The 11,259-nt window shown below is 34.7% G+C and overlaps 1 protein-coding gene across 2 annotated transcripts; it reads left to right on the top strand.

The window, feature by feature from the left end:
- The first annotated feature begins 1,406 nt into the window (after positions 1 to 1,406).
- Positions 1,407 to 4,689, top strand: LOC111024686 (methylsterol monooxygenase 2-2). 2 transcript variants are annotated; one of them, XM_088122082.1, is made up of 8 exons: positions 1,407 to 1,661; positions 1,791 to 1,889; positions 1,971 to 2,108; positions 2,596 to 2,741; positions 2,987 to 3,106; positions 3,199 to 3,411; positions 3,500 to 3,580; positions 4,347 to 4,689. In XM_088122082.1, exons 1-8 carry the CDS (start codon positions 1,632 to 1,634, stop codon positions 4,405 to 4,407), a joined length of 888 nt encoding a protein of 295 aa, XP_087978208.1. In that variant the 5' UTR covers positions 1,407 to 1,631; the 3' UTR covers positions 4,408 to 4,689. The 2 variants fall into 2 exon arrangements, with proteins under 2 accessions (XP_087978208.1, XP_022158130.1); XM_022302438.2 differs by lacking the exon at positions 1,791 to 1,889 and having other exon boundaries at positions 1,419 to 1,661.
- Positions 4,690 to 11,259: the final 6,570 nt, after the last annotated feature.

The raw sequence follows: 11,259 nt of genomic DNA, 5'->3' as shown, positions 1-11,259 counted from the left end.
GCGAGAGAGTGCATGGAGGGAGAAGACTAGAGTTGATACTTAAGTCAAGGGTAATGTCTCTAGAAAGGCAACGAACTTGGGTGGGAGTGCCAAGTCATCAGGGGAATATTTCTTTAGAGGTCGTTGGGTTCAATCGAGAAAGGAAGCGACGGGACCACTTAGATCGAGTGGGAGCACGTGGCTGTGTCTCTAACGTCTGGGAGATAAGATAAGACCACGTAGGATTGCTCAGTCTCAGGGCAATCACAGACAGATCTTGGGTAGGGCTGAGTTGTGTGGTTCAGTTCGTTGATAAAGTAGTCAGAACAATTCCTAGATAGAGGGCGTCAAGATGATGGGACACTGTTGATGTAGTGGGAGGTAGAGAATTGTTGCTTTGTCTCCAAGTGGGAGATTGTTGGGATTGGTGGAGCAAAAAAAATGTCGGATCAAGTTGGGACGCGTCGGGGTCGAAGCGTGGATGAAAAACAGAGGAAGTGGTCGCTGCATGTCGGAAGAACCAAAGCTGCAGCGCCGTGGCGCTATAGAGGGCATCGCATCGCTGTCGAAGGGGGCACGGGTGCAGTTTTTCTTCGTCCGTAGCGCCATGACGCTGTTTCAAGTTTATAAATAATGCAGCTTCAGGTTTAAGGTTTTCTAAGCCAAAAAAGGGTTATTTGCAGCTGATTTGGGGTTGATCAAGATCGACATTATGGGGTAATTGTATCTTGATTATTGTGAGTTTTTCATTCTTGTTCCTAAGTAATTGTATTAAATTGCTTAAAAGCTAGAGGACTTTTGTTAGGACCTCTAGGAGATATTTTGGAGAGAGTTTTGTATCTAATCCTTAAACAATTATTAGTCAATTACTCACATCTTAGTGGAAGATTGGACTAGCTCTTTAGTGGTGAATTGGTATAATTTGTTGTGTTGTTATTTTTGTGTCTGTACAATTTTCTTCCTATTTGCATATTTTTTTGTTGTGTTTGAATATTTCTGTCGAAGAGGAAATTATAGTTAATTTCTCAACGGTCACCTGGTTGGATCCCATAGTCTGTGCGAGGCAATGAAGTCTCGAGCACCACTTGGAAGCGTGACAACTCCAAAGACGAGTTGCACACTATATCTTCCATGAAGGCAAGCTGTATCGTCGCAGTTACTCGGTCTTCCCTGACGAAGCTGCCTATATCATGAAAGAGATCCATAAATGCGCCCTCACAATGCCACTTCATTCCAACTTAATCCGACGAGGCGGCCCAAAAATCAACATCAACATTCAAAAATTGGAATTTGAATAAAAAGTACATTCATTCAAAAATTGGAATTTCCCAAACAAAAACTACTCTTCCAAAAAATTTCCCAAATAAATTTGAAAGCAAAGCCTCTAGACGTGTTTGAAACTGACGGGTGGCGAGGAAGGCTGCGACGTGGTGAAAGCTAAACGGCGAGCGATTGAGAAAGATCGGCACTCGACGGAGACATAGAGACAGTGGAGCCCACCCTCCACATGAAACCGGAAGAAGAAGAATAATAAAAAAGAGACACAAATCTGTAGAGAGAGAGCGATTAAATCGAATGTGAAGCCCGCAGATTCCCTATTTTTCTTCCAATCTGTCGCGTTTTCTCCTGCTCCATTTGCTTCCCACTCTCTCATGGCTGCGATTCTTGAATCTGCCTGGCTGGTACTGTTTCTGCTTCTTCTTCTTCTTCTTTCCGCCCTACATTTCATCTTCTACTTGTTAATTTGTCGCTGACGCGAGAGTCACACTGGGGTCTAGATGTAATTTTGGGATTAATTGCATCTTTCACAGTTGATCCGAAACAGGATCTTGAAGTTGTACACTGGGGTTCGGATTTTTTACTTTTTAATTGGAGTTGGAGGACCGAATTTGGGTTTCGTCAGAATATGGGTATTGCTGGAGTTTTGAATTACACTATGATCCTTTCTAAATCTGATACTTGTTTTATGGAACTTTTTCCCCACTATGCAGTATCTAATCACAAATTTCAGTGATTTTCAACTGGCTTCTATTGGAACCTTCATAGTCCATGAAAGCGTCTTCTTCTTATTTGGGCTTCCATTTATTTTTCTGGAAAGAACAGGATGGCTGAGCAAGTACAAGATCCAGGTTTACTTCGTCTCTTCACCATATTTTTTTTTAGCCAAGGCTTCATTTCATAACTGCAAGTTCTTATGGATGTTTTTTTTTTTTTTTTTTTTTTAAATTTAGATTTGCCTTCATTAGCTACAGCAGTACTTTAACTAGTATTTTAATAATCCTTTTATTTTATCTGAAACAAAGGAAATAACAGGAAATAATGAGAGGTTTAAACTTTAAACTATGTTTCCCATTAATTATCCTTTGTATCAAGAAGAAAAGAAGGGGGGAGAAAAAAAGAACTGTTTCTCATTGATTACCATGTTTACAATAATGCTGATGCTTCAAGATGCAGTATTAACTACCTATCAGCTAAGTTTTCTACCATACTTAAGAACCAGGCTGAACTTTCAGCACAATAATTATAGCTTCACTAACTCAATAGAGGCCTGACTAACTCTTAATTCTTAATGAATTAGTTTTCAGTTGAGATATGAATTTTTTCACCTTTGTGCAGGCAAAGACTAATAGTCCTGCAGCTCAAGGAAAATGCATTATTCGCCTACTTATGTATCATTGTGGTGTAAATCTGCCACTTATGATTGTTTCATATCCCGTCTTCAAGCAAATGGGCATGAGAAGCAGTCTTCCATTGCCATCCTGGTATCTTCAGGTTCTTTATCTCCTAAAGCATATTTTAGATGTTCTACTTCTATCTTGCTAGGTTTAGCTTACTTTCACCATTTCCTTATCTTGGACCATAACATTAGCCAGTGCCTTCTGACCGAATCTAACTTTTTAGATGGATTTAACTTAGATCGGTAGAGTATTTTTTTTCAAAAGTAGAATTGATAGAATCTAATTTGGTTCGGGTTGAATCTAATTTGGTTCGGGTTTCATTAATGTAGGAAAGTTGTCTTCGGCCAGATACTATTTTACTTTATTGTGGAGGATTTTGTTTTCTACTGGGGACATAGAATTTTGCACACCAAATGGCTGTACAAGAATGTGCATAGCGTGCATCATGAGTAAGTGAAATCTATAATTGAAAATTAATTGAGATTCTGCCTTTTCCCATGATAAAATTGTCTTAGGCTATTTAAGTTGCTTATAAGTGCAGATATGCTACACCTTTTGGACTAACAGCGGAATACGCTCACCCTGCTGAGATTCTGTTCCTTGGTTTTGCTACTGTCATCGGTCCTGCCATTACTGGTCCCCATCTAATGACTCTGTGGTTATGGATGACACTTAGACTGATGGAGACAGTGGAGGCTCATTGTGGTTACCATTTTCCTTGGAGCCCTTCAAACTTCTTACCTTTATATGGGGGGTGAGTCAATTAGGATTTGTAATGTTTTAAAGAGCGTATTGTACTGTAGCTGTTGTTCCTGATATTGGCTTTTGCTCTTGCTCTGCAGTGCTTATTTTCATGATTATCATCATCGGTTGCTTTATACAAAATCTGGCAACTACTCATCAACATTCACTTACATGGACTGGTAGGTTCTGGTTCAAAATTGTCCAACCATTTATTTTGTATACATTATTGCTTCGAAATTAGTAGCATTAAAACCAGCTTTGTGGAACATTGATTTACTTCCGCTTCAATAATTTCACGCCTACTTTCTTAGATCATTGATCTACGTCGTAGTTTTTGAGACCCCCCCTAAACTGATCGCTGCATTTTTACTATGGTGGAGATATGTTAATCAGTGACTTGATGCTCTCACTTTAGGTTGAGATCATGTTAGGAATATTAGTAGGGAAACATTGAGGATATTATTAGGAGTGTTGGGAATATTAGTTGGGAAATATTAGAGATGTTATTAGGATATTTGGAGGGCATACTTTTAGCCTAATGTTTTCTACAATTGGATTACCTCCATTGAGTAAAAAAGGAAAGATAGATCTTTTTTTTTTAATTATTAAGAAAATTTGAATGTGGTGACTCTATGCTTGCTTTCAATTCGATCTTTCAACGAGCAACATGTTGTTACTATTTAGAAGTTTCATCTTCCTTGCATCTGTATCAACAGTCCCTACCATGACAAGTTACCAAATTTGATCATTTTGTGAATGGGGAACTTGGAGAGCCTTCAGATGAGAAAGTCATACCCTACCTATATGCATTTCATGTTTCTGCATGTGCTTTTGCTTCTTGTAATTGGTTATCATTTGTCCATGGGGTATCGATTGATAATGCGCTCTGCATGAAAATAGAAGACGAGCACTGACGAGGATGTTTCGGCTTCTTTGCTTTGGCAGGATATTTGGGACTGATAAGGGTTTCAGAAATTTGGAAGCTATAAAAAAGGCAGAAAATTGATGGGATGATAGAGAGCGAGGAACACGTCAGGTACATTTGGATCAGATTTGGAATAGGTTTCTGATCGACAGGCACATTTGAAAAGGTTTAGTTCTATCCCACCTTTATAGTGTGCCATGATTTGTTTTCTGTATCTCTTTTTGTTGTCTAATTGCCAATATTCTGAAGCTAGTGAAGAGCTTTCTGTGGAACTCTCAAATGGCTATAGCTCTTATTTTCCTTTGGTTCAGTTAACACTTCTTTTAAGTTCATTTATCAATTGGCTTAACATGATTGTGTTTCCATGTCACTTATGAAATTATCTTTAAAAAAAAAAGATACTATTTTGGTCCATATCACTAGTTTGCCACCCATTGTTTAATAGATGGATGACGTATCGAATGACGCTGCTTAACGGGTTAAGGTAGGTATTGGGTGGAACTAGTGTTGGGATTCAAATCATATCTAGATCTTTATTTGCTCGTTTTATCTTACGTATTGCAAAAATTATGTTGTTTGAAGTCTCGAGTCTCTTCTTTGTTTTCCCTTTTTTGTTTGCCGTAGAATCAATCGTAGTTAATATAATGAAAAAAAAAAAACTCCTTTTAGCAACTACCTATCTATTGTTACCCATGCATTTGAAGTTAAATTATCTATCTTTTGAACTATTGATAAGCATAATATTGACAATGATCTAATTTTTACTTTTGAAGTTTAGAGATCGTAATATGTATCATATTGATAAAAATGGAAAAAAAAAATTGTTGGTTCAACGATTCAAGAACTACTTGAAAACTATTATTTAGAAAGTTTTAGAATTATTTTGATGTAGGTTAGAATCCATTCGTGGATTAGCGAAAATGTATTGAAATCTATTTCTGTGAGCTTATTCCTTTTTTTATGTATGGGATTGACACTACTTAATTTTAAAGTTATATTTCAACTCGGATAATTTCAGAATGCTCCTAATTGCCCATGAATGACAAGTTATTTTCTATTTTAAAAAAATATATAGAATTGCTTTCATTATATAATATTATAGTTTACTTAAAGTGAAGGGACAAGAGATCTACGAAAGAAGAGAAGAAAATGAGGATGTGGACAAAATCGACGAAATAGAAGAGATTTGAATGAATGTAAAGGAAAATCAAATTTCACTTTAAAAGAACACACTATCAAAACATAAAAGCATTTCCTGAAAAAATAATAATAAATAAAATAAAATAAAAGGATCGGTTTATGAAACTCTCATCATGTGAATGAAAATAAAGAAAAGTCGAAATTAAAAATTGATAAAGAAAAAGACGACAAATCTATCTTTTTGGTTTGAAAAAACTATTTTTTTTTACTATAGACGGTGGAATCGTGCATTTTTTGAATGATGGTTTGGTTAATTTAGATGGTATAATTAAAGTTGATAGATAGAATTTATGTAACAGGAGAAATTGCACGGAATAGACGTTCTCCCATGCTTTTTATGTTTTTTAATCACCATTTTCAAAACTCATATTAGAAAACCATCCAATTGTCGATTTACTTTCACTGCCCCTCCACTTATACGATACATTTTCTCTCCGTCCTCTCTCCCATCTCCCATCTCCCTTTTTCTCCTGCCTCTCATTTGTTTGGGTTATCTCTTTTTTAGTTTGAGTTTTACGGAAAAAAATACCCCTTTCAAATATATTTTTTTTTACTTGGGTTTTATGAAAAACATCTATTTCATATCTTCCATCGCTTTTAGAAGCAATTTCTAGATCTCACTCTCGCTCTCTCTCGTTCTGGTCATTTTTTTTTCTCCTCACGTAATGATAGGAGAAGATACAAAGTGAATTAAATTTTAAATTTGAAATTCAATTATAATTAAAACTACGAGAGATTAAATGAGATTTAAGGAGAAATTTAAGGCAACAAATTTAGATTAAATTTTAAATTTGAATACAAATGACTAAAATTAAGGAGATTGACGAGAGATTGAGGTTCTGTTTTCAAACTGTTTCAAAATTTATTTATTTACTTCTAATCGATTTAATCTGGTTATGATTCATTTAAATTAACTAAATTTTATTATTTATTTATTATTATTATTTAGATAACATTTTATCTCAACTTTCTCTCCCTCGCTAACTTTCTCACTCGACTTTCTCTCTCTTTATCTCCTTCCCCATCCCCATCCCAATGGTTAGGCCACTGAACTTTCTCCTTTCGTGAGCTTCTTAGGCAAACGACCTCCCTCGTCGATTTTGATGCACTCGTCGCTGGCGATTGCTGAAGGTCACCAGGGAGGCTGCTCGTTAAAAAGAAAAGAAAAAAAATAGAGAGGGCTGAGAGATTTAGGGTTTTTTAGAGTAAAAATAAGGGAATGAGAAACACAAAAAAATTTTAGAGAGAAGGAGAGAAGAATACCCATGGCGGGAGAGAGAAAGAATGAGTTAATGGAAAATGATAGAAGAAAAAAATTAATGGAAAATGAGAGAAGAAAAAAAATACCGGAAAGAAAGAGAGGGAAATAGAGTGAGGGAAAAATATTCAGGAAAGATAGGGAGAGATATAGACAGAGGGAATAAGAGAGAAATCTCTTTACTTGAAATCAAACTCTTGAATAACCAACATTAATCAGAAGACTTGACGGAAATATTCTAGATCCAACAAAGATAGCAGAAGAAATTGGAGTGGTCTCTATGACTCACATTTATGATGCATGCCCTAGCGAAACGAGCTAGGGAAAACGGACCTATATAAAACTCATTGCTATTGAACAGTTCCTAAATAAGATTTACTCCATATTGATTTGTTCAATTCCTTCGTCAAAGTTATATATTTGGATTAAAAAAGTTATTAACTAAATAGGACAATAATTACATTGAATAATTCATCATGAGAAAGTTAAAGTTAACGTGGTAGACATGTGTTTTATATCAAAATTAATGTGACAAATAAAAGACGATTCTATGTAAAGAGGAAAAACATTAAAGTATAAATAACCGATAAAATTATTTATTTAATAAGATTTAAGAAATAAGAAATAAGAAATGCATACACATTAAAACAGATAATAAATATATTATGTCATGGAGTAAAAGTTTGGTAATAAAAAAGCAGTTTGAGTTACAAATCCAAATACGAAAATCATTTCGTTTTTTTTTTCTTAAAGAAAATAAAAATCAAAACGTGGGTGTATCCATCCCAATTTCAAGTTTTCTCCCACCTCGTAGAAAAACTGTGTTTCCACCCTTTTCATTTAGCCACTTTTCTCGTGTACAAATGGTTGGGCTTGGTTGCGTAAGCTTGTAACCCGAGTGGGGCATTAAAATAGGGGGCAACTAGAGAAATGACTATATTAAATAGTTTGATTTGAAAAATGCACTTAGAGTTGAACTACAAGATTTTATGAGGACAAATTTACCCTCCAATCAAAATAGGATAAAGATTGAAGCTATAAAGTACTGTTTTTAAAAATATGGAGTAGTTGAAGATTAATACCATGTTAGGATCCATTATGGAAGGAAGGCAACTCAAATGACTCCTTCCCACTTTTGCCCTTAACTCCTTCTTCTCACACTTGCCTTAACTCTTCCTTCTTAAAAATAAATAAAATTTGATTCAATCAAGTCTCAAGCCCCTCAAGCCTCGTGCGCCTCAAGCTTTCTGCGTCCCTCTTCAGCGTACACAATTTTCGGCATCCCTCTTCCCACTCTTGCCAGAACCTAAAGAACCTCCTTCGGATAAGCTTTCGGTGTCCCTCTTGGGGTACACAATCTCCTAGCTTCGTGATCTCTGATTCCTCTAGTTGAAATCAAAATCTCTTGATTTCAATGGGTGGATAGCTTTAGGCAAAATCCCTTGAAATCAAAAATTGAAATTCTAGGTGATTGTGTGATTTCAATTTTGAAACTTCAATTGAAATCCTGTGTGATTTCAAATTGGGTACAAAGATTCTGGCATTCTTTCGGCAAAATCCTTTGAAGCTTTCGGGTATCCATTGAAATCAAAAATTGAAATCATCCATTGAAATCCTCTTTTTGAAATCCTCCAAACTTCGACGTTCCTTCAAGGGTAAGTAGTTGACTGTTTTTTTTTTTTTTTTTTTTTTTTTTTTTTTTTTTTTGTAATCGACTGTTTTGTAATACTCCAAACCTCATTGTTTTTGTTATCCAACAAGGGTATTCATTGATCGATTTTGAATGTTGTTTAAATAATTGACCATTTGTTAGCAACCTCCGATATTCAACGAATTTTGTTGGACACAACCTATTTTTAGGACACTTTGTAGATATGGTCACTTGGGGAGATTATATTGAAAATATAATTTAGATGAAATAATAAATAATAAAAATATTGTTAAAATTAGATTGTAGTTTAGTTTGAAAAAAAATTTAAATAAATTTCCAATCTTAAATCTATCTTAAAATTTCAAATTTCAATAAATTTAAACTCAGATCTCAATTATGATGTTTCAATAAATATCATTAGTACCTGGAACTTGTCAATTCTGATGTTTTTTAGCTCAATGTAACCATTTTATTGTTAAACATTTAAAATATATTGTAAAAAAATTAAGAACATCCAATTAGATTCCGGTAGAACTAACTGATACTCATTAGGAATATAATATGTGGTACTAATTGATACTCATTAGGAACTAATTAATTTTAACAATATTAGGAATACGCATTCTTATTTGTTGGTTCTAACGGACGATTTTTTTTTGGGCTTGATTCAATGGTTGAATCTTGTGGAGTTTTCTTTTTTCATTAATAATATAATTTTCTAAGAACTCGGTTCGCTGCAATAGGAAGATTCTTTCGAGTAATGTTTCAATAACTCGATGACTAATTCTCATATATCAAGAATTAAAATGCAGCTTTTTAGAATGTAATAATCATGACATATTAGTCATGAATGTTGATGGACAATGATAACACAGTCAAAATGGTCATCTACTCTATAGAATCCTATATCTACCCTGTTGTATTGACGTCTCTTGTTTATTTTGTGAGATAACTTCTAGTAGCCATATATTTACACATTCATCGTATCTCCCCTTAGGTAAATATTAATATATGTTTCCTTGATTGCTAATATGCATTTTTTGTTTTGTTGGTTTTAGTTACCTTTTTGCCATATTTTATGCATTGATCTTTGTTCCGATGCAGTGATAAAGAAAGATTATGCAATGCAAAATATGGCTATTTTCTGCAGATAGTTTTCAATCTATTTTCGGCGTCTGAACTTTCACTACCTCTGTAGATGGTGTTATATACGGGGTTAGTATCTACAACTATGCAGTAGTCGCTGCACCTGACATCCGCCAACAGGGATATGACACACGCCACGTCCTTATCTACTAATAGCCTCATAATTATCGACTTGCCAGCACCATTTCTGAAAAGTGAAAGACAGTGTAATTTTTTTTCCTTCTGGAAAATAAAGATCTCTAGAGATACATTCACAGAGTTGTTGTAGGGTGGAATCGAATGGAATTGAAACGTGCCAGGTAATAAACCCTTGATAATTGTTGTGCTCCTCCCAACTAAAACCGTGGCTAACAATGATCGCATAATGTTGCCGCATTGATTGATTTAATTCTTGAAAAAATGTAAAAATAAAATGGGTGGAGATTAATGATACATTGTGTAAGAATATTAAAGAAACATGTATTTTGTTTGAATCATATATGTAGATTTGGTGGTTTAAATTTTGTGGAAATATTTTAGGAATTATATAGATTTTGTGGTTTAAATTTTGTGGAAAGATTTTAGGAATTATGTAGATTTTGTAGTTAAGGTGGTTTCAATATTAAGTCTATAATTAGGGACCGATTTAAGGGGATGTGGGAGGCCTAAAACGTGGATGGGTAAAATAGAGAAAGATTGCAAGGACAATATGGACATGAAATGTGTGGAGGGATAAATAAGAAATTATATACCTCCTCAAATTTTAGGAAATCAATTTTAGTCATGCCATGCAATTTAGAAAAACTTTGGTCATTTTGCTTAACGATAACCTGTGAGTAGTCATGGATTTCCCTTAAAATAGTGGAATATGGTCCAATCTCATTTGTCTGGATCTTATGGACTTTAATTGGACCCGCCCATTTCAAGCGAGGAGTTAGTCATGGTGTTTGGGCTGAAGCCCATCATAGCTGGCTTTACACAGCAACAAAAACCTCCTCCCCTTTGTAGTGGAAGGATAACGGGCCGTTGCTTCTTAGATCCAATATGGTCCAATGGGATGGACCATCATTTTTTTATATCATTTATTTAAAACAAATATTCTAGTGCATTTTTTTTTCTTTCTTTTCTTTTGAGGTTCGGGCCATTGCTTCTCAGATCTAATATTTGCCCAATGGGATGGGGCCTCTTAAAGTATAAATTTATTATTATTTATTTAAGAAAATATTCTAGTGTATTTCTTTTTTTTTTCTTTTGAGGTTGGTGTTGTCTACTCATTGTGCTACCAATTCTTCTATGTGCAAGTGTACACAATCGTCGCAGCAAGTAATAAAAGTTTGAATCCATAGAGACTAAATGCTTAAACACTCAATATTCACTCAAGAAAGTACTACAACAAGTAATAGAATTTTCTTCCAAAGAATAACTAAACAGTGCCGAGAATAAACTTTGAAAGAAATATCTTAATGCAAACACAAGGGGTAAATTCGTTAGAAGTACCAAACATCCACAATCACTCAGTAAGATCTTGTAAAGTTAAAGGCGCAAGGGGGAGATTAAGTCGACTCTTCTGGGCCACCCTAACTATGTTGTAGCATTAAAAGAGTAAGTGCAGTAGTCAAACAGACAAGATGTTCTTCCAAACACCCCAGATTTTCTACTACTAACATTCATAGACAAACATCAATAATATATACACAGT

The sequence above is a fragment of the Momordica charantia genome (assembly GCF_013281855.1).
Source record: "Momordica charantia cultivar OHB3-1 chromosome 3 unlocalized genomic scaffold, Mcharantia_2.0 BLBB01000003.1, whole genome shotgun sequence".
Taxonomy (NCBI): Eukaryota; Viridiplantae; Streptophyta; class Magnoliopsida; order Cucurbitales; family Cucurbitaceae; genus Momordica; species Momordica charantia.
Note: the sequence above shows the minus strand (reverse complement) of the source record. Positions and strands in the feature narration are given on the sequence as shown.

Bases quoted from the DNA above. Each gene is read 5' to 3' on its own strand.
- LOC111024686 (XM_088122082.1), top strand. From the start codon at position 1,632: ATGGCTGCGATTCTTGAATCTGCCTGGCTG. The intron at 1,890-1,970 runs GTATTGCTGGAG...CCCACTATGCAG, and splicing joins TGGGTTTCGTCAGAATATGG to TATCTAATCACAAATTTCAG. The intron at 2,109-2,595 runs GTTTACTTCGTC...ACCTTTGTGCAG, and splicing joins TGAGCAAGTACAAGATCCAG to GCAAAGACTAATAGTCCTGC.